The following is a 22,213-nucleotide window of genomic DNA, read 5'->3' on the forward strand; positions in this document are numbered from 1 at the left end:
TCCCCGCCCCTGTCTGGGATCTCCATCTGTAAAATGGATCTAGGAACAGTAGTTCTCGACAGAATTAACCCGCGGCATCTGTGCAAGTCATCGCCCCGAGCGGGGGCCAGATCGCGTCGGGCGCGGGCAGGGGCGCAACTGGGCAGCCCGGGCTCTTCACGTGGCGGAGGCCTCCCAGCCCGGGGCCGCGAGCCCGGAGGAATTTGCCTGGAAGTTTTCCACCGCGGCAGAGCCTTCCGGAGCTCGCTTTGGGCTCGGTGCGGGGAACCCGGGCCTTGATTTCTCCAGTAGCCCCGCGGGGCGGGGCCGGGAAGGGGCGGGCGGGCCGAGGACACTGGCGGGAGAATGCGCGGAATGTGCCAGGCGCATCTACCTACCCCGGGAGAGGGCAGAGGAAGGGGGCCGGCCGAGGGGAGGGGCGAGGGGCGAGGCTCGGGCGCAGGAGAAAACCTGTTTGTTCTCCTGCGGGCGGAGCCCAGTCCGCTCCTCCTCGCCGACCTGCGCGCTGCACGCCGCGCCTCGCACCCCGCGTCCGCTGCCCGGCCCGGCCGGCGCTGCCCACCTGAGGGAGCCCGCGCCCCGCGCCCGCCCGACCCTCCGCCCGCCCCGCGAGCTGGGCACCTGTGCCAGGTAGGACTGTCGAGTTGCCGTTGGCGCGGCCGGCAGAGTCAGCGGGGGGAACCCGGCCAGTGTTGAGCCGGGTGACAGGGACAACTCAGGACCTCAGTTTCCCCATCCATAACCTTCACCCTCTCTAAGCATCCCTCCCGGGCTTCCGCCGGCTGAGGCAGGGTACTTAGTTTTCTGGTTTTCACTTTGAGCAAAGAGACTAAGGAGAGAGGCACCTAAGGCTGGCCTGGTCCCGGCGTCCTCACTCTTTCTGGAAGAGAGGGTTTGATTGTTAGTAAATGGCCTGGAGCCAGGGTGCTATCTCACATCAGCTAGTTCTCCCTGTGTCCATTTTATAGATGAGAAAACTGAGACCCAGAGTCCAGCTCACCCTGGAGCCCAGAGCAGGAGGCTCACCGGTTGCTTGTGATGAGCATGTGCTGGGCACAGGGCAGTCCCTGAAGGGCCACTGGGAAGGTAGCTTCTCAGACAGAAGGCGCCGAATCAAGCGCCGCTGGGTGTTATCGACGGGATCTGCAGTGAGCAGGCTCTGTGGCTGGATTGTTTCATGGGGGCAGGGGAGCCAAGAGCCTTGTCCTCTTTGGAAAGGCAGAGTGATACCTCTGCCTTGGAAAGAGACTGAAAGCTCAGCTGCTCTGTCCACTCTGCTGCTTCTGAGCCGGGGGCACCCAGGCAGCAGCTCCACGGTCCAAGGGGGTAAGACACTAGGTCGCTTCCCACCCGGGGCTGCTGGGGTCTCAGATGAGGTCGGTGGTGGTTGTGCCTGGGGTTTGGGACATCTGAGGCGCAATAGGAATTGTGTTCGCACTGAGCCATTTGCACTTAGTCTTGACATCGTGGAAGGCCGCATCTCAGGACCACTCAGCGAACCCTGAGAGAGAGCCCCTCACAACCCACCTAGCGGTGGTTCAGGCCTCTGGCACCTGGACCCAGTCGTGCCTGGGCCTCATGGCCTTTTGGACTTCTGATCGTGGTACCTGGCTGGGGACAGGGGGCAGGGCCCCATGGGCCAATAGGCCTGGACAGTGGGGAGGGGCTCTGGGTTCCCACTCCCTCCTCACCAGGTCACTTAGAGCTGTGGTGGAAGGCGGCAGGGGGCGGGGGAGGAGTGTCCTACCTTCCCAGGGCCTCCACTACCTCATCCATAAAACCAGGGGCAGCTCAGAGGCCCTGCTCACCACTTAGAAGCAAGTGGCCGGGAGATGGATGCACAGACCAGGAGCCAGCTTGCAAGTAGGCCTTGGTACTTGGCCTGTTCACCTCATCACCCCTGGGCCACCCCAGGATGAGAAGGAGAAGATCCACCTCACCTGCCCTACCCCCACTTTCCATCAATTCCCAGCCCCAGCCCGTGTGCCTTCCTGGCCTGGCCTTGAGAAGCCGGGGCCGGGCTGGGGGCTCCGTACTCAAGTGTGGGGATCTGATGAGAGGCACCCAGCACAGGGCCAGGCACACAGTAGGTGCTCTGGATCTGTTCATCTCCACCCTCTGGACACGCACAAGTCAGCGACAGAGGAGGCATAAGCACGAGGGGCTGTGGGAGTCTGGGGTAGGGGAGGATCAGAAAAAACTTCCTAAGCCCTCTGTGTTCCACCCGGAGCTAGGCAGCGGGGCGCTGGAGAGAAATCAGGTGCAAGCCTTGCCCCAAGGAGACAGGCCGCTCAGTAAAGAAATTGTCCAACCTCCTTTCCTCGTCAACTCGAGTCCAGATTCCAGACGGAGTGCAGTGACCCCAGGAGCAGCCAGTGCTTCACCTCAGCCTCCTTCAGCCTGCCTTGCGTTTCTGCTTAGCGCCCCTGTGGCCTTCTAAGACCAAGCAGGACAGAGACTCTGGGCCCCCAGCAGCGGGCCTGGGACCTGGCTACATAGACATTGGCACCCGGTCCCCAAACTGCCCTCAGCTGCATGCCCAAAAAAGTTTCAGATCTGGCCCAGTGCACTCTGGAAGCTGGAAGCCTGCCGTCTCCCATCCCCACTCCGCCTCCACGGCTGACTGATCCCTTTGGTCTGGATCTTGCTTCAAGCCACAGCTCATAAGGTGCCAGCTCATGTGTAACACCAGCTTGCTTTCTGCTTGCTGAAAGCCAGGCCCCCCTGGCATTGGACAGGACCGTGAGCAGCAACCCACATAGCGCCCCGGGTCTTTGGGCCCCTAAGGTTGGGATCCATCAGGGATTCTGCGTTCATTCCTGCTGCGCCCGCAGAGAGCTGGCTGATGCCAGGACAAGAGCAGCCACGCAGGGACCCATGCGCCTGAAAGTGAGGGTTGTGAAGTGGCGACGGGAGATGGCTGGTCGTAGGGTGTGTGATGGGACACAGAGGCGCCTTTACAGCCTAGCGGTGAGAATGCGGCTCAGAGGTCAGACTGCGTTAAGACACCAGCTCGGCCACTGTCTAGTTGTGCAAACCTGAGTGCATCACGAAAGCTCTGGAGGCCCCGGGTTGTCACCCGTATGCTGTCAGAGCTGTCCTCCTGCAGGAGCCGTGGTCGCCAGGAGTGGGGTTGAGGCCGGATTGGGAGGGTTGTGGCCTCCCCACCTGAGGAGAAACTGTTTTAAAATCCCTGCTAGTCTATGCCGACGATGCATACCGTGTCTACCCACGGTTCAGTGATTTGCTACAGAGCACTTAATTCTTGGGTCATTTCTGGATGCCTACTAACATCTGATTTGCTTTCTTTGACAATTTTCAGTGTTTTTCTTTTTAACTTTTATCTTGGATTAATCAAAAGCTCACAGAAAAGTGGTAAAAATGGTACCAAGAACTCCCTTATCTGCATCCCCCAGTGTGAACATTTCTGATCGTTTTCTTCAGGAAGGGGGAAGTTGACGTGGGAGTACTTGTGTGACTGTCACCTTCCAGTGGTCATGGCAGGGTCAGGAGGTGGGCAAGGCTGGTGTCAGTTCATTTTTCCAAAGGGAAACTGAGGCACAGGGAGGAACTCAATACTCATTTGAGGATTAGGAACAGAGCCAGGCTGCCTTATCTCACAGATACGCACGTCCGTATTTGGCGCTGGGGCCCAGGGCGGACTGAGGGCTGAGGAGGACAGGGGTAGGGAAGCAGGAGGGGCAGGGCTGGGTGGAGAAGGGACTGGAAAATGAAAGGACGAGAGGCCCTGTGGGTGTCATTCTCAAAGTCTAATGCGGGTGGGGAGAGCAGGAATTTGCAAGGTAAGCACACGTCCCCGGTGACCTGGATGCCAGAGGGACCCAGAGGCCACTTTCAGAAACACTGCCTAGGCTTTTCCTGTGGGGAGGGTGCTCACTTCCCATTTCAAGAGGGAGCCGGGAACTGGGGCTGCTGGTGGTGGCAGCCGAGGTGGCTGTGGGGCTGTGTGGCACACCCTGGGTCCAAGAGGAGGCCTGGCCTCCAGGGCCACTGGTGCACAGGCCCCACGCTGCTGCTGGTTGTCTCTGGCAGCCCCTGGCCCTGGCCACGTCTGCGGGCACAGCTCGGGTGCTCGGTCCAGCAGCCTTGATCTGGTCCCCGTGATCACTGGCTCAGCTCGCCACTTTCTGATGACTAGGTCAGTTTCCCACGGAGCTTGATGGCGCAGAGAGCAGGCCCGAGGATTCCCAGCAGCAGAACGGGTATCCCTGGTGTAAATGCTTACCTCAGGCAGCGCCCGCTTTAAGACTGAAAAAAGCAAAACAAAACAAAAAACCAGGACTTGCCTTATCACTTCTGCCCAGTGAGCTCCTACTCATTCTTTCATTCCTTCAGACGGCCCGAGCCAAGGGCACCTTCCTGGGAAACGCGGTGCCGCTCTAGGCTCCTGTCTGCCTGTCTGCCCAGCACCCAGCCTGCCTTCTACTTTCTCTAAAGGCATATGGGATAAATGAATATGTGGCCTTGGGAAAACACTTTCTCCTCTCCGGGTCTCCGTATTCTCACCCAGAAGTGCGGACAGCGATAAGAGGTCGGGGTGGAGCTCAGGGAACTCTGGGTCTGGGCTGGACAGGAAGGTGAGGAAGGAGGGGACTGGGAAGGGAGAGGGCAGCGCCACTCGTGATCACCTGTGACTAGGACAGAAGGCATCAGCCTTGGCCAGTGTCAGTCAGGGGAAAATGGAAGGGACTTCCCTGTCACCGGGCCTGCTCTGGCAAAGGCTGAATGGGTGGCAGTAGAGAGGGTGCGGGGGTATTCCTGGGGTGGGAAGAGTTGTGTGGGGTGGAAGTGGGCTCCAGTGACCCCTGGGTCCCTTTCAACCCCCTTGACTGTCTGTGTGCTGATGTGGACAGCATCTCTGCCCCACTGGCATGAGCTTAAGACCACCTTGGTTCCGGGCTGCAGAGACAACTGGGGTGTGTGGTGGAAGGGACAGAGCTGGCCCAGGCCCCACAAGACGGCTCCTGGGCTTTGTCTGGGCCCCTTCTCCTGGCACAGCAGGGGAGGTCGCGGCCCTGGGAATAGCTCCTGTACGTGGCTCCGGCAAAGGGTCCTGTGTGGGGTGAGGCCCGTGCATGGGCCCTGCTGTCCCCAGCATGTTGGCCCCGCCCAGCCCCCTGGCCTCCACAGAGACATCTCAGAGGGTCCTGCTGGAACCTTGCTGGCCCTTGAGGCCAAGCCACCTCTGAAATGGCCCAGTTGCCCGAAGCAGTCGCTTGTATCTGGCTGGCTGAGAGCTAGCAAATGGGCACAGGAGTGGCGTGTGCCTGGGCGGCTGTGGCTCCTTTTGTCCTCTTGGGGTTCAAGCTCCCCACCGCCCGGAGGGAGCTGACCAGCCTCAGATGTCTGCCTCCCAGGGCCCCTCTGGTGCTGACGCCGAGAAGTCTAGATTCTGGGGTGTTGGGGGTGGGATGAGGGGAGGTGAAATTCCAGACTTTCATGCAGAAGTCATTTACCTGTAAAGCACATTTACAAATACTCCCCCCCAGTCAATGCATTTTTTTTCCATATTACATTTTCCCTCTCTGGAACCCAAGTCTCCTCCAGCTCTTTTTTCCATGTGGTGCGCCTCCTTCCTGCCACCCCTTGGCTTCCAGGCAGGAGGCCTGGGACTGGAGCATCACGGGCCGGCAAGATGCTCCACTCTGTCGCTCGCACAGGCCGGAGAGGCCAGCCAGGGCTCCTGGGAGCTGTGTGCTGTGCAGCCAACTGAGGGGCTTGGACGTAACCCAGCTGCTCAGCCATCGATCTGGAAGGCCTCTGAAGGGCCCCGTCCCCCTGGACTGCTGCTGAGAATCTCCGGATCCCAGGAACCCCTGGAGGAAAGCAGCCCATCTGCTGGCTGTCCTCTCGCCAGCTGCTGAGACTGGGAATCAGGATGTCCTCATTCATGAGACTTGGTCTCAGGAGACCGCCTCATAAAATGGGACGTTTGATCGTTCCAGCCCTTTTGGCCTGGGGAATCAGGTCAGCTGACCCAGTGCTGGCTTAAGTCAGCCTGGGTCCAAACTTTGACACTCAGCCAAGTGTGTGCCTTGAGAAAGGACTGGACGAGGACACCCAAACAGGGGTCCCCAGCCCCCTCATACGTCCTGCCTGGGGCCTCAGCGTCGTTCATCTGGGTCCAGGCCTTTCTTAGCTCAGCGCAACCTGGGCCCTCCCTACGGTGTTAGACCCTTGACCTCCGGGGATGTTGCAGAGGAGGGACAGGAGGCTGTGGCTCTGGTGATGAGCCGCTCTGAAGCCTGTGCCTTACCCCCACAGCCAGGTGCAGGGGTCAGCGAGCGCTTTGAAACTGGGGCTTTATCTTCAGCCGGAGGGGGTAAGTGACATGTCCGGTGACCTTTTCTGACAGAACAGGACTTGGACTCCGTGTCTCTTGCTCTTTCCTTTGCACCTGAGTTGGAAGAAACAGCATGTGTGCCCCTCCTGTGAAGGGACGGACGATGGGCCTGGCCAGCTCATCTCTGAGCAGGCAGTGTCCCCACTGCCTCGTCAGCTTTTGTTTCTGCTGCCCCCTTCGGGCTCAAGGGGCTGCCAGGCCAACCGTGGAGGGAAGCTCTCTAAGGACGGACAGGGTGGGTGAAGGCATCTGCTGCCCGTTGGGTAGAGGCAGGGCTCTCCAGCAGGTGGGCTTTGACTACCTTGGTGTCACCCGTCCCCTGGTAATGCAGACTGCCCCAATTCTGGGACACCTCATTACCCTGAAGGACCTTGAGAGGGGCCTCTCACGGGCACTTACACACTAGGGAGGACCCTTATGTTGAAGCTTCAAGGCATTTGCTTGAAACACACCGAAAGAGGGCCCAGGTGTCTCTTATGGGAGGTAGCCACCATCGGCGGGGCAAGTCTTCCGGTGGGTAGAGCTGTTGGACAGGTGAGGAGGGGCACGGCCTGGGAGGTCATGCGTAGGTGTCCTCCCTCCCTCCCTCCCACCCCCTTCTCGCTGCCGGTGGCAGCCCCCAGGCTGAATTGGGCCGGGAGGGCGGCGTGGAGGGACTCTGGCCAGGCTGTTTGTCATAGAGGGCCAGAGGGGACAGACGTGACAGCTGAGGTCCCCCTGGCAGGTTTTGTTTCTTCATGGTTTAGTCATGACACCCTCATCTGGAGCCAAGGCCCCGTGGAAGGAAGGAGTCTCCTTCCTCCCAGGCCAGCTGTCTTCTCTGAGACCCCCCGACAGCACCCAGCTGAAGGCATCAGAACTGGCTGGGTCCGCCCGTCTCAGGAACAAGCTGCTGGGAAACAAGGGACTTTTCACCACTTTACCTCTTCCCTCCCGCCCCAGATAGGAGTGCTGTGTCTCTGCTGAAGTGATGGGGGAGGCCATATTCGGGGCCCTGCGGCTGTTAGCAGTCCCTGCCCCAGAGCCGCATAAAAATGCTCGCAGACAGAGCCTTACTGAAACATGGCCTAAAGTTGGCCCAGCAAGCAGCCCCCCGGGGGGCCCAAAGCCTCAATGACATCTTCCAGATGTCCTCGTCACATCTGTATTTGGTCACTGGGCTTGGCTGCATGGGTCACACTGTGACCACACCTAACGAGTCTGCCCGGAGCTGAGCCGTGGGCTCTGGTGCCAAGAGACAGAATTGCGTCTGATCCCTGCCAGCCAGAGATGGGGTCCCGCAGAAGGTCGATACGTGTGAGGAAACACAGCAGGGCTTCCTGTCAGCTCCCTGGGTGCAGAGTGTCACAGCTCACCTCTGGGGAAGAAGCCGTGCCCCTCGCTCTTCTGCCAGTGGCGCACCCACGCCTGCCTGTTCACAGTGGCCAGCGCCCAGCATACACACCTGCAGACAAGCCCCAACAGCCGCGCCCTCTGGCTGCAGCTCCTGTGTGTGAAACGGTGTCCTGTGCTCCTGGAAAGCACGGCTAAAGGTGTTTTGTTCCTCTTCCATCGCAGTTTACCTAGGAGGTCCCTGCCTGGCATCCAGCGCTGGCCCCACTCATCTCACTGCCATCCAGGGTGGGGCAAGAGCAGTCCTGTTGTCCGGAAGAAGCCAGCCCGTCCCAGCTGTGCCAGGGGGAGCCGGGAAAGGTGTGGGGAGAGCAGCCCCAGGGGGACTTGAGGGCGCCCCTGGGAGATGCCTCCTGGGCTGAAGCTCGGGGCCATTTGTCAAGTTGGTAGCAGCAAGGGGAGACGCACAGAGGCCTGCTTGGGAAAGTGGATGTGCACGACATGGGGTGTCAGGCAGGCCGGCGATTCTAGAACACTTTCTCTGAGTTAGTTTTCTCATTTTGGAGGCACAGCACGTCCTTGTGCGGTGACGGGGTGACCCCTCCTCGCTGTCTCTCTCTCCATCTCTGTCTCCTCACACATCAGCCAAGCAGTTGTGTCACTGTCTGCCAGCTCTCCCGGGTCCCTCCCTCATGCTAGTCTGCCTGCATCAGCTCTGTTGGCCTCTGATGCCACCAGGCTCGCTGTGGCCGGGACCACAGGCTCCGTGCACGCCCCTCATTGACTCCTTGCTTCTGTCTATCCAATCAGGGCTGGAAGCCCTTTCCCTGGAAGTTAGCACTGGAAGGGGTCCTGCCTAGTGAGGCTACATCTAGTGAGGATCCAGGGCTGTGCCGTGAGGGATAGCTGCGGTAGAAGGTGGCACGTAAGCCACCCGTTCCTTTGGTGGCCCGGGCCAGGCCCTTGGGCAAGGCGATGTGAGAATTCCTAAAGAGTCAGAAGACTTCTCCCTCTCAAGGTAGAAGTGGGGCCATCGTCCTGAAACGGCACACAGAGTGGCTGCCCTGACTAGACCGGTGCTCACGTGGGCCATTTGGGAGGTTAGGACACCCACCAGCATCCAGACACCAAGCCATGGCATGGGACAGAACTGGCACCAAATTCCAGCGAGTGGCACATGCTCTGGCTTGGAGGCGTCCTGCCAAGAGGAGACCCGGCAAGTAGGTTCACATTCCGTTGGTGTACAGTTCAGTGGTTGTTAGTCTGTCCACAAAGGGATGCGTCCCTCACCGCTCTGTAATTCCAGAACATTGTCACCACCCAAAAAGGAGACCCCAGGCCTGCTAGCAGTCATTGCAGCCGTGTGAGGCCTCTTAGGGACGAGGAACAGAGCCGTGAGCCTGTTGGGTGGGGTTTGCTCTCAGGCTGGGGGGCCCTTCCTAATGGCAGGCCTCGTGCACCAGGAGGGCCTAGGACGGTTTGGGAGAAGCCCAAGTGCCCAGACGAAGAGGAAGACTGGAAGGCCTGGGCAGCTGGGAGGCCTCCTGCCCCACTTTATTTATTATTTTTTTTTGCGGTACGCGGGCCTCTCACTGCTGTGGCCTCTCCCGTCGCGGAGCACAGGCTCCGGACGCGCAGGCTCAACGGCCACGGCTCACGGGCCCAGCCGCTCCGCGGCACGTGGGATCTTCCCGGACCGGGGCACGAACCCGCGTCCCCTGCATCGGCAGGCGGACCCTCAACCACTGTGCCACCAGGGAAGCCCTCCTGCCCCACTTTTGAAGGCAGCTGGAGATGGAACGTTCCAGTGATGTAGCGTCCATCTCGCCTCTTTCTCCACCTTCTGTGTGGGGTGAGTGGGGAGGTGCAGAACAGTTTCTCTCTTCCCGTGTCTTCTTGAATTTTGCATCCTGCGTCTCAGGTGCAAGCCCTGGGCATAAGAGAGCTTGGCATGTTGGATGTGGAGAGGGTAGAGTCCGGGGCTGCAGGGCGAGGGCTGCCCAGCTCAGAGAGGATGCTGGAGTCAGGAGCTCGGAGTTGGTAGTGAGGCTGAGAGTCCAGGCAGGCACCGTGTGCGTGGCTGGCCTGAGTCCAAGAGTCTCCTCCCTGCAGCAGGTGTGAGCCAGCTGCTGGGGCCATGTGCCTTGCTTTGCAGGAATCATACTGGTGGTGAGCTGCCTGGACCCCAGGATTTTGCTCCGTGATGTCGTGTGTGGGGTCAGCAGGGCTACTGTGCGGCCACGGCTGGGGCCCAGATTCTAGCTGGGCCCACCACCCTCTGAAAGTGTTGGAAGCGTGGCCTGGGGCCAGTTGCCCAACCTCCCCGATCCCAGTTTGCTCACAGTGAAGCAGGACGATGGTATACTTACTGCTGGCGGGTTGCCCTGATGCCTGGACTAGATGCTGGCACCCCACATCCCAAGGCCCCATGGATGGGCAGGACCAAGGCTCCAGTCAGCCAGGCTGGAGGGGGGTGGTGTGGATCCTCGATGCCTGGTCAGTTCTCCCCGAGTGAGGGAGGGAGCAGAGAGCCTGCACGTGCAAAATGCGTTCATTCTCTGCTACTGTGTCTCTTGTGTTTTTGAGCCTGCTCCCAAGGGTGCTTCTGCAAACTCTTTTTGTATATGTCCTTTCATTTGTTTCTCTTCCTGGGCATTTTTATGTAAATGTATTTTTAAGGAAATGGAAGCACCCTACACATCTGGTTTGAAAAGCTGCCTTGCAGTTAATGATATATGGAAACCAATATACCTGAAGGCTTGTTGAATATCGCATATATGAATATCATTTGTAATGGGCGTGTGTATTATCTGCTTGAACAGTAGATCATAATATGTTTAAATACAACTATTGGGAATTTAGATTATTGCCAAATTTTCACCATCATATCCTACACTGGCATGACACCCTCCTGTATACTGTGTTGTACTTATGCCCTTGAGTCCTTAGGAGAGGTTACTGTGAGGGCAACTGTTGGATCAATGGGCTTGCCCTCTCCAAAGCTTTTGACACACGCGGAGACCTGTCCTCCAAAAAGATGCCCTGACTGACCTGCCCGCCAGCAGTGTTTGAGAGCCGCCCAGGAAATGCCCTCCTGAGTGGTCCACCCCCCCCTCAATCCTCCAAAGCTGCTCTTGTCTGCAGTGAGGGTTTTCTGATTGCCCACGGATTGGGCGGCTACTTTGCCCTGCTTTCTGAGAAGGGTCAGAGGAGGGGGAGTGGATGGTGGGTCTGAGAGGAGACCTGGCTCAAAGGAGTGGTGGCGCTATTGGATAAGTTAGGAGCACGGCCCCCCCGCCAGCCTCCAGCCCAGCGGCATAAGCAAAGGCGCGGGGATTGACTTGGCAGGGCCACGTTCCAGGGATGCTGAGGCACGTGGTCCGCTTGGAGCGCACTGTTGACATTGAGGTGTGAAAAGTGGCTGGGTCAGGGGACTGGGGAGTTTGCCCCCAGTCTTGGAGACAGTGGGGGACCAGCAGGAGGGATCAGGGGCCGATGAGTGCTGCCAGAAGGAGGCACAGATGGAAACCAGCGGACCAAGGAGGAAGGCAGAAGTCACTGCAGCCTGAACCAGCGCTGTTGTGGGGAGGGAAGGCAGGCAGTGAAGTGGAGGGAGAAGCCAGCTGTCCAGCCGGGACATAGGTTCAAATGTCATGTGTGCATCCATCTGGCTGGGACTCATCACCTTAAAGTCTCCTTGTCCTAAAGCGCTGCGTTCTTCTTCAGTCCCATGAGAAGACTCTACTTCCTGACTCAGATTTCTTGTTCCGTGAAAAAAGACATTTGACTTCTGAGATGAGGCGTCGGTCCTGGTCTTTGTCTGGCGAGGTGGGACAAGAAGCTGTAAAGCCAGCCCTTGCTGTGGGCTCTCGTGTGCGTCCCTGCCCCTTTGGCTTGGGAGTCCCCAGAGGCCCCTCTGCCTCTGTCATTCTGCATGTTCATGCATCTGCCCTGATTTTGGAAGTAAGTGGCTTATTTGCTTCTGATTTGACAGAAAATTTCTAGGCAACGTGGCCAACGGGCTTGTTGAGGGGAAACTGATGAGCTAAGGCCCAGAGGACGTGAGGGACTCCCCCAAGGCCACGCGGTCAGTCAGCAGCCCCAGGAGACGGAGGGGCCGAGATCTCAGGCGGCCCAGTGGGGCCATTCCAGGGGCTGCCGGGATGGGGCAACTGGGCAGTGTGGTCCAACGGTCACCTATGGAGTGAGCTCTGCTCAATAGAACTCTGACGTGGCATCCTTGGTGCAGGGCTAGGCACGCGGGGCTCCCGTTCGCAGTGATGAGGTGCCGTTCCTGGCACTCAGAGGGCTCGGGCCTGCTGGGCTGCTCTTTCGGTGCAGTTTATGGGAAATCCAGCTCTTGCTGACGGGGCAAATTTGGTTTCCTCTTGGCCCCCTGCCCTGCCCGTTTTAGTATGCCCGTGACCTCCGTGAAAACATTCCCGGGACTCTGCCAGCTGGCAGCATGGCCCGGCTGCTCAGGGCCTGGCCCTGGAGGGGCCCAGAGGGTGGCAGGCCCCTAAGAGGGAGGTCGCTGTGCCTTAGGACTGTGTGGGCAGAGCCAGGGCCCCTGCTTCCTGTCACGCCCACTCGCTTGAGCCTCCAGCCCCTCTCCTGAGGCCCAAGGGGCCGGCTGTGGCGGGTCACTGCTTTGACTAAACCCGTGCTGGGCCAGTCCCATCCTGGAGAGCCGACTTCCTCACCCCAGCGCCTCCTGGAGCTGGAAGGTGTCGGGGACCATGACGGCCCCCCCTTCACGGGCCACAGAAGGGCAGCGCCTGGCTCAAGGGCAGAGAGGAGACAATGGGGGAGGGCAGGGCGAAAAGACAGAGGAAGAGAAAGCAGAGCACAGGACGTTCCCTGCTTCCCCAACATGACCTCGTGCCCGAGGGTCACTAGGAGTTGGCAGTGGGGCCCCAGGCTTTCCCCACCGGAGATGGACCCAACCCCCGAACCACACGGGGCTGACACCTCCAGGCTGTGCTTGTGCTGATTAAGGACCCGCGAGGGTCTCTCCCAACAAGGATAGGTTGAGAGTCACGGCGATCTTTGCTGTCCTGGGGAGTGTTGGGCAGTTGCAAGAACATTGGTGCCTTCTGTCCTCACAGCAGTCCTGAAGGGTAGACACTGGGTCAGGCTGGAGAGGTTAGATGACCCGTTCAAGGTCTGTCAGATGACGACTAAGGAGCGAGAGAGACGGTCCCCCAAAGCGACCGTCCCCCAGCCTGTACCCTTCCTTCCCCCATCCCTCCTCCTGGGTCCACCAGTGTCGGCCACTGCTTCCGCCCCTCCCCTACACTCGCTGGGCGGGAGTCTGGCCATCAGAGGTCTCTAAGAGAGTTGGTGGTCTGCCTGTCTCAGCCATCTCTCCAACAGAGAGCCCCTGGCAGGCCGTGCCATGCTTCCCAGCGTGCGGCCCAGCGGCGGCCTCTGCCCAGACTCCACCCAAAGGACAGCCTGCATGGTCTCAATTTGCCAAGGACCATACGGTGACCCACGAGCCAGTATAAATGCATGAAGTGACAAGCCATGTGCTTGCCTTTGCCCCCAGGAGCCCTGTCGAATCCACCGAGAAGGGACGTTCAGAGCAAACACCATGAGTATCTCAGCTCTCGGAGGAGGCAGCAGAGGTGAGGCCTGGGTGCCCTATCGTCCTGGGCTTGGTACGTGGCTGCCTCCTTCCAGGCCTGCCCTGCAAGGCCACAGCACTGCCCGGGCAGCCGAGTGACAGCACGTATTGGGAGGGCTGGAAAGGAGGCCTCGGGGTCCTGGGGCTGGGCCGCACTTCTGATGCTGCCTGGCCTTGCCGCCACCAGGGAAGCCTCTCCCACCAGGCGAGGAGGAACGCAATAATGTCCTCAAGCAGATGAAGGTTCGGACCACGCTGAAGGGGGACAAGAGCTGGATCACCAAGCAGGATGAATCGGAGAGCCACACCCTGTAAGTCCAGGAGGCCAGGAGGGCCGGCAGCGACAGGCTGGGCGTGGGGTGGCGCTCCATGGGCCACACTCAGTCTAAATCACAGGGTGACAAAGGCACGGCTGCCAGGGCGTGCGTGGACACACATGCCTCTGCAGTGTGGACGCAGGCCAGGGAAGGAGAAGGTAAGATGGGAACGGTGGGCCAAGTTCCTGGGGTACATGTAGTGCCCGCCCTCTTTTGTGTCCCCTCTTTCCTCAGCGAGCTGCCCTCGGGCCGGAGTCGTGCCATATCTTTTTCTTCAGCTGGGGAGGTCCCGAAGGCCAGGTAAGAAGTGGTGCCCAGGTGGCCGGTGGGCGGGCCCTGCGCTGCAGCCTTTGGCGGACGCTGAGTCATTTGAACTCCACAGGAAGGACGGCTTTTCCACTCTGCTCCTTCTTGGGAAAAGGAGTGCAGGAGTCACTGGGTCCAGGTCCATGGCTTCAGCTGTCAACTGGGATCAAAATTGTCACTGAGCATAATAATAAAGTCTTAGCCCCAAAATGCTAAGTTCTGCCAGAGCATATGGGATTATAAAAGCAAATGCGCATTCTGCATTCTGCATAATACACATTATCAGGCACTTTTTTTTTTTTTTTTTTTTTTGCGGTACGCGGGCCTCTCACTGCTGTGGCCTCTCCCGTTGCGGAGCACAGGCTCCGGACGCGCAGGCTCAGCGGCCACGGCTCACGGGCCCAGCCGCCCCGCGGCACGTGGGATCTTCCCGGACCGGGGCACGAACCCACGTCCCCTGCATCGGCAGGCGGACTCTCGACCACTGCGCCACCAGGGAAGCCCAGGCACATTTTTAAAAAGGCAATACCCACAGGTCTGGACAGCTTCAGTTTTATGCAAATTCTGCAAGCTCTAAGACGTGCTTACTTGTCACTTTTTTGTTGTATCAGCACAGCATCCCAAGTGCCAGGGGAGACTCACACACTTGCCCCAACTGTCTCCCAGGTTCAAGATGACATATCTTGACAGCTGGCCGAGGGGAACCAGCTCTTCTCTCTATTTCAAGGACTTTGGCATAATGGCATCCAGGGAGGCTCTGAAGGGTGGGCACATCCTGCCCATACGGGGAGGAACTACTCCTGAGAAGTGCGGGGTTAGGGTTAGGGGGACCACTCAATTCAGGCTTGATCCTTGCTTCAAAGAGCCAGCAGTTAGCAGTTGAGTGCAGGGCCAGTGCCTTCCTGGGGTGGTGGTACAGGCAGTGGCAGCAGCTGGAAGGCAGGGGTCCAAGTTCACTGCTAGCCACAGGGGCTCCCTCCGGCAACTATGCCCTTGCCCGTAATCTCTCAATGACTCAGCACCTGTTACCTGCCAGGTCCTGTGTTGGGCACAGAGTACACAACCCTCTCCTCAGGGAACCGACATCCTAGCCAGGAACACGGGCACATCCTGAGTAGAGAGATGAGCGTGAAAGAGAGAATTGCGAATCGTGATAGCGGCAGTTGGCCAGAGCCTGAGCACAGTTCAAAGATAATCTATTCGTTGGAGAGTATGTTTACTTTGGGGGTGCAGTTCTCAGCCTGGGCTTTGGTTTGGGAGTATATTTGGAAAACACGCGGGATAAGTGACCTTTCTTTCTCGGGTTCCGCTCCAAGTGTTCCTGTAACTTGGTCACCTCCAGGAGGCCATGCCCTGTTAAGGACAGGGTCCGTGGGGATGGAGAACACTGGGGCTCTGCACTGCCCTCCCAGCTGCTCCAGCCCCAAGCTCCCCTATTCCTGGACAGAAGAGCCATCTGCCGAGTCTTTGTCTCCTGCCTCTGATCCCAGAACTCACAGCCCTGCTTCCCCATCACTACCAGCTCTTGCCTGGCCACACCCCTCACCCGAGTCCTCTGAGCCCCCTCCCAGGCGGAAGGTGCCCAGCACATGGAGTCTAATGTTTTCCAGGCACTGACCAAGCCCTGGCCGTGCCCTCCGGTCCCAAACTTCCATCAAGACTTGTGACGTGGGCATCGCACGGGCTGGGGGAGGGAGGCTCAAGCAGAGCGGGAAGGAAAGGGCGGCTGGCTCCTGCCTGGGCTCTGCCCCTTGGGCCCTCATGAGTCTTCCTGGAGGGGGCTGGGCAGAGTAGGGCGTCAGATCAGGTTAGGGGCTCTGCCTGACATCACCTCAGCCCCAGACCTCTGAGCACAGAGCCTCCAGCCTGAGCTGGGTCAGCTCTGAGAGGGGAGGTGAGGAGGGCTGTCAGGACAGGGAGAAACCGGACTTTGGAGGGGACAGCTCTGTATAAATGCCCTTCCTGGGCACCTGCTGTGAGCCAGGGCCCAGAAGAATCGGCCTGGGGTACCTTTCTTGGGGGGCATGAGGGCGACAGGCAGAGCAGGACAGGTAGCCCAGCTAGGGGTGCAGGCGTGGCTGGATTTCTTGGGAAGCAGCTGGCCACTGTCGCTCCCCTCGTTCTGCCTGCACTGGGACGCCCAGCAGCCAACCCACTTTGCCGTCACTGGGCAGCCTGGCTTCACACCATCCCTTCTTCTCCCTTGGCAGGCCCCCGAGCACGAGGGCTCCCACCGGCTATATCATCCGGTAGGTGACCACAGGACCCTGCCCACCTCCCCATGCCCGCCCGCGCTGCCCCCAGCTTCTCCCAGGGGGGCTCACGGTGCTGCTTCTCCCGGGCTCTCTTTCAGGGGAGTGTTCACCAAGCCTGTAGACAGCTCGTCTCAGCCCCAGCAGCACTTACCCAAGGCCAACGGAGCTCCAAAACGGTGTGTTCACAGGGTGCTGGCCAGTTGGCCCGTGAGAGGTGTGAGGGCCCAGGCCACGCCCAGGCCAGAGAGAGTCCTCTGCCTGTCACTGAGGGGGTGGGTGGCAGGTCTCTTCCTGTGTAAGGCAAGGCCCTGGACCACTACCAGTGCCCTTGTCCTTGGGCCAGTCCTGACTGGCCCTGGTCACTGAGACAGAGGCACCGGGAGGAGGCTGGGTGGGAGCCCTGACTCGCTGATAACTGCACTGAGCTGTGTGCTTTAGGCCACCTTCCTCCCAACGGGCTGAGCTGGCACCAGGCTGAACCTGGGCTTCATCAGAAAAGCAGGACCAAGGTGGCTGAGTCTGTCTGTGGCAAGAGGGCTGCCCTGCACAGCTGTTCTGGGTATCTGGCAGGGCTGAGAGCAGAGAGGAAAGGGCGCCAGCACCCCCTGTCCACCTGCCACATGCCCGCTGGGCCATGTAGGCAAATCTGGAAGCAAGAGGGCCCTGCGGGTGGACTCACAGAAATTCCTTGCCTCTGCAGCGCTGCCGGGCCTCCCCGCCCCTCCTCCTCTGGCTACAGGATGACCACAGAGGATTACAAGAAGCTGTGAGTATGCAATCACAGACTCAACTTGGTTCCCTCCTCCAAGGACGAGCCCGAACCCTGGGCCCGCTGAGGGCAGCTGGCTGCTTGCCTCTGAGCACAGCCAGGTCTGAGCACAGCCCAGGAGTGCAAGTCCTGTCGGCCTGACATCCCTGCCAGTTGCCACTGTGGCCTGGAACCCACCAGAGGTTGACAAGCTCCAGAAAATTGGACAGTGCGCACATTGTACTTCTGATCTGAAGCAAAGCAGGGGCTGTAGGAAGCTTGTAGAAGGAGCTAGTGGGTCTGGAGAAAGTGTCATGGGTCATGGCCCTAGCTGTTTCCTGGGCTGGGCCGAACTGGGCTGGCACCTGGTGAGCCCAAGCATGCTGCTGGCCCTGGCAGCCAGTCACCTATGGGCACTTGGTGCCTAACTCTGGCCTGCTTCTTGGATATAAATCTTTGGGATTCCCTCTGGAGCTCCCCTTGTGGCCCCTGTCCAAGCCCCTGTCCTGTGTGCCCAGGGCCTGCATTCCCAGGGCCCCACGTCTTTATCTTTTTTGTCCCTTGTCACCATCATCCAGTGACACAGAGCAGCTAGGGAATCTTTCTGGAGAAGGGATGAGGCTTGAACTGGGTCCTGGGGTACAGTAAGGGTAGCTTTCGAAGAGAAAGAAGCGGCGCGAGCAGAGTCAGGAAGCCGAGCCGCTGAGGGGGGCGGCCTGTGACAGGGAGCAGGGGCAGACGTAGAGGGAGGAGGGGTCATAACTGCCAGCTTCTTCACCACCCCCCCGCAGGGCACCCTACAACGTCAGGCGCAGCTCAGCGTCAGGGGCTGCTGAAGACGAGGAGGTGCCCTTCTCTTCTGATGAGCAGAAACGGAGGTAACGGTGCCTGCTGGGCGTCCCGTGGACCGGGCGGGGCTCAAGTCTCTGAAGCCTGGTGCACCACATGCGGAGCATCGGTGCTGGTCTGTTGGCTGGAGGGTCGCTGCCAGCACAGGTGGCACTCCTGGAACCCCAGAACTACCCACTCAGTGCTGGGCCAGCCCAGGGGACCCTCTTATGAACCTTCTAAGAGGGCAGAACCTAGGTTGTGAGGAATTTCTATAGTTTGTTAAAAAGGTTCCTGAGCAAATTGGACCAAGATAGGCAGTGCATGGTGCCCTGGGAGAAGCCTCCTGTGTGTGCCTGGGGGCAGGGCCAGGCTCCAGAGGTGCCCATGCCCCTTGTCCCAAAGTGAGGGTTGGATGCTTGGCCCCTCCGTGACTCAGGAAACACACCAAAGCCCCCCACGCTGAAGGCCCAGCAGACAGGCAGTCCTAAGGGCAGAGTCAACAGTAGCAGGGGTCCCCAGGCCTCGGAGGTACCGGGGAAGAGCCGAGAGCTCCAGAGCCAGGCTGCCGGGCATCGACTGCCCACTCTGCCGCCCTCTAGGTGTGGGGTCTCGGGCAGCTCCCTAAAGCTCCCCCTGCCTCCCGAGTAGCTGCCTGGCTAGGCTGGCAGAGCAAGCCCCTCCTCACGCCATCAGATGCCCCCTCCCTGTGCCACCCCAGGTCAGAGGCTGCCAGCAGTGTGGTGAGGAAGACAGCTCCCCGGGAGCATTCCTACGTCCTGTCGGCGGCCAAGAAGAGTGCCAGGTGAGTTGTGGCTCAGCCACCAGCCCGCTCCCTGCTCTGGGCCACTTCCTTTCCCTTCAGGGCTCTGGTCTTCCTCTGGCTGGTGACGGGCGGGTTGAGAGGGCCCTCCTAACCAGACCTTCTGGGACTCTCAGATCTACTTTCTGGAAACCTGAGAGGTCTGGCTGCCGCCATCAGGGTAGGCAAGGTGCTGGGAGTGATGTCACCTGTCTGTGGGTTCTGCCCAACTTGTCACCTCTCTGCCTTCTTCCAGCAGCCTTGCCCAGGAGACACAGGCCCCGTTCATCGCAAAGAGGTAAATGTCGGCAAAGGGAAGGTCTTCCGTTGGCAGGGGTGGAGTGTGGGGAGAGCAGGCACAGGGTGGGATGTGGTCACTGTCCCTGAGTAGAGGGAGTTGTGAGGGGCTGGTGGCTTCTGTTTGGAAGCCAAGGAAGCACGTGGGTGGCTGTGGTGGCACATAAGACCCTGGCAACCAACGCTGCATAGGCAGGAGCTTGGCTGAGAGAACCCGGCCCCCGACCCAAGATGGAGCTTTAGTGTTTCCAAGGCCTCTGGGGTTTTGCAGCAAAAGTAGCTACTGGGCTACAGAAAAGTTGTCCCTTTGCCCTGTTGCCCACCCTACCAGGGGTGGGCCGGACAGTGCCTTGGTAGGACAGATCATTGGGCTGGAGTCCAGAGGCTTGTCATTGGGAGCCCCCGCCTGACCAGGCCCTTGGAAGTGACCATGACACTGGAGATGGACCCTAAAGGGTGAACAGGGTTCAATGGGCCATGATCGGGATATCAAGACACTCCAGCTGAATGAGGGAGGGATGGCACCATCAGTTGACAGGACATCTTCTGGGAAAGGGGAGTATTTGGGGAGGAGAGGGAAGAAACTTCTGGCCAGTTGAAATTTAGGGGTATTCTACTGGGTAGAGAGGGAAGATATCCAGATAATGCTGTCCTCCTCCTGGCTGCATGAGGTTCCTGGGACTGCGATATCAGAGTACCGGGAACCGGCACTTTGCGGGAACCGGCACAAGGTCCAGGAACAGATTGTCTCCCAGTTCTGGAGGCTACGAGTCCGAGATCAATGTGTGGGCAGGCTTGGTTCCTTCTGGGAGCTGTGAGGGAGAAGCCTTCTCAGGCCTCTCTCTCGGCATCGGCTGTTGCCGGCAGTACTTGACTTGTAGACACATCACTCCTATCTCTGCCCCCATCATCACATGACCTTCTTTTCTCTGTGTGTCTGTGTCCAAATTTCCCTCTTATAAGGACAACAGTCATGGATTTAGGGCTCACCCTACCCCAGTGTGACCTCATTGTAACTTGATGACAAATTGATTGCAAAGACTCTATTTCCAAATAAGATCACATTCCCAGGTTCCAGAAAGACATGAATTCTGGTGGGATGCTATTCAACCCAGTGTTCTGCCCTTATCCCAAGCTGGAGTTGCTAAGCCATAAACACCACTGAAAGACAGCATGTCCTTCAGGGTCTGCAAGCTCCGGGGCAGCTTCGCAGGCCAAAAGTGCCCTGAGGATAGCGGTGCATCTGTTTCTCTTCTTGCCCAAAGGGTTGAGGTGGTGGATGAGGACGGGCCTTCCAAGAAAAGCCAGGACCCACCTGCTCTGGCACGATCCCCTCCCGGCTCGAGCAGGTAATCAATTGCTCATCCCTGCCCAGGGCTGGTGACTGCCAGGTCACCTCCCTACAGGACCTCAGGGTCAGTGTCCCTGTATGCCCAGTGACAGGATGGGGCCCAGAAATCAGTAAGGGCCTCTCTGGCTGGATGTCCTGGGGTTGAAAGGCGCAAAACAGCCTGGTCTCCTGGGAGACAGTGCTTCAGTCTTGTCTGTTTGGTGCCTATCTGTGTCAACTTAACCCTTCCACCACTGAGTCCAGTGGCAGCCGCAGCATCCCGAGGAAAAGTACCAGCTGTGGGATGTGAGGGGGGTCTGTGGCCAGGGCACTAGCCCTGCTATTCTCAGGTGGGTGCCAAGAACTGGCTCTGGCCTCTGAGGCCATCAGGTGGGAGGGTCTGGCAGTGGGGTGACAGGGCAGGGACAGGCTGAGCGTGGGTAATCTCACTCCAGGTGGGGCTCTGATTTGCCCTGATTTCTGAGCCCCAGAGTCTCCGGGCAGATAATGGCTCTCTCTTGTCTGCAGGCCAAAGGCAATCAATACCTCCTTGTACTTTGAGCTGAATCATGCTAAGTCCTGCCGACGGTGCCGCTGCCTCTGGGGCTGTTACAGGTCTCGGAATTGCCACTGCATGTCCCACACGCCCCTCCCCGACTCAAGCCCCACAACCATTTGTATGTGACCTCGGTCCTTGGGGCCACCTCTTCTGTGCCGGGAGGGAGACAGGACACCCTAAGAACTTTTGAACAAGTAGGAAAATTTGAGAGCTCTTCACGAGGTAGCATTGATGGGACATGGTGATCGATGGAATATGGGTGCTTAGTTTGCCAGAGCTGCTGTAACAAAGTACCACAAACTGGGTGACTCAGGTAACCCAGTTATTGTCTCCCAGTTATGGAGGCTGCAAGTCCAAGATCAAGGTGTTGTCAGGGTTTCTCCTTAAGACCTCTCTCCTTGGCGTGTAGACGCCTGTCTTCTCCCTGCGTCTCTTACAAGGTCTTCCTCTGTGTGTCTGTGTTCTGACCTACTCTTCTTACGAGGATATTAGTCGTATTAGATTAAGGGCCACCCTACTCAAGTATGACGTCATCTTTATTATATCTGCAACGACCTTATTCCAAATAAGCTCACGCTCTGAGGCACTGGGGTTTAGGACTTAAATATATAAATTTTGGAGGGGACACAATTCAGCAAAAACAATGCACGTGTCTGAATTCTCCTTAATTTCTCTTTTGAATAAAAGAAAGCGATTAATGTTGGTTTCAGATGCCTTCTGAAAGAACATAGGAGGAGGAAGTAGGTTGTGCTATATTATCATTTGAGAGGCATTTTAACATTTATTCCAGAATATTCCTTTGGACGTTTACTACCCGTCACCTGCTGTCATAGCAAGATGGCTGTCTGTCCTGCTCAGGCTGCCATAACGAAGTCCCCCAAACTGGTGGCTCAGACAATGGAAATGTATCGTCTCACAGTTCTGGAGGCTGGTTTATGGCAAAGTAGGAAAGGAGAGTTTCACAGCCTGGTCCCCGGGCCCCTCCGCAAGCGTGTCCCTGCCCCGTCCCCCTTGGCTTGGGTCTGAAGGTCAGCTTCTCAGCCACCTAGGAGGGGCTCCCCTGTCTAGGCACCAAACCCTTTAGGGACTTCAGAGGGGAGCAGAAGGAGTGCCGCACAAGGATGCCCTGTCTTCCTCCGGACCCCTGACCTGCCTGGGTGCCTCAAAGGCTTCTCAGCACCAAGTGTACAAATCTGAGCTCCTGTCTCCACCATCAGCCCCCTCCCCTCCCCCCTCCCCCGCTCACCTGTGGCAATGGCCCTCCCTCCAGGCGCCATGGGGCTGGTTTCTTGGGTTCAGCTCATTTCCCCACCTTCCAAACTGAACTCACTCAGATACCTTCTGTCAGAGAAACTGGCCTGTGTGAGAGCCCCAGGCCTGGCTGCTGCCCCATCACAGCGCCGCTCAGGCTTTCTTGGCTCTCTGCCCCACCTGATCAAGGTGGGG

General features: G+C 58.7%; 1 protein-coding gene across 2 annotated transcripts in view; it reads left to right on the plus strand.

Annotated features, from left to right (window-relative positions):
- The first annotated feature begins 596 nt into the window (after nucleotides 1-596).
- ZNF185 (zinc finger protein 185 with LIM domain) overlaps nucleotides 597-22,213 on the plus strand; it is a 59,124-nt gene continuing 37,507 nt past the window's right edge. Inside the window, exons 1-11 of one of the 2 annotated variants that reach the window (XM_032620475.1) lie at nucleotides 597-630; nucleotides 13,248-13,326; nucleotides 13,513-13,636; nucleotides 13,877-13,942; nucleotides 16,159-16,197; nucleotides 16,302-16,379; nucleotides 16,904-16,969; nucleotides 17,743-17,829; nucleotides 18,501-18,584; nucleotides 18,838-18,879; nucleotides 20,144-20,227. In XM_032620475.1, the coding sequence (XP_032476366.1) occupies nucleotides 13,293-13,326; nucleotides 13,513-13,636; nucleotides 13,877-13,942; nucleotides 16,159-16,197; nucleotides 16,302-16,379; nucleotides 16,904-16,969; nucleotides 17,743-17,829; nucleotides 18,501-18,584; nucleotides 18,838-18,879; nucleotides 20,144-20,227 (704 nt within the window). In that variant the 5' untranslated portion in view covers nucleotides 597-630; nucleotides 13,248-13,292. The remainder of the gene's footprint in view (nucleotides 631-13,247; nucleotides 13,327-13,512; nucleotides 13,637-13,876; nucleotides 13,943-16,158; nucleotides 16,198-16,301; nucleotides 16,380-16,903; nucleotides 16,970-17,742; nucleotides 17,830-18,500; nucleotides 18,585-18,837; nucleotides 18,880-20,143; nucleotides 20,228-22,213) is intronic. The other variant, XM_032620477.1, reaches the window with a different exon arrangement.

This window comes from Phocoena sinus, chromosome X (genome assembly GCF_008692025.1).
Source record: "Phocoena sinus isolate mPhoSin1 chromosome X, mPhoSin1.pri, whole genome shotgun sequence".
NCBI lineage: Eukaryota > Metazoa > Chordata > Mammalia > Artiodactyla > Phocoenidae > Phocoena > Phocoena sinus.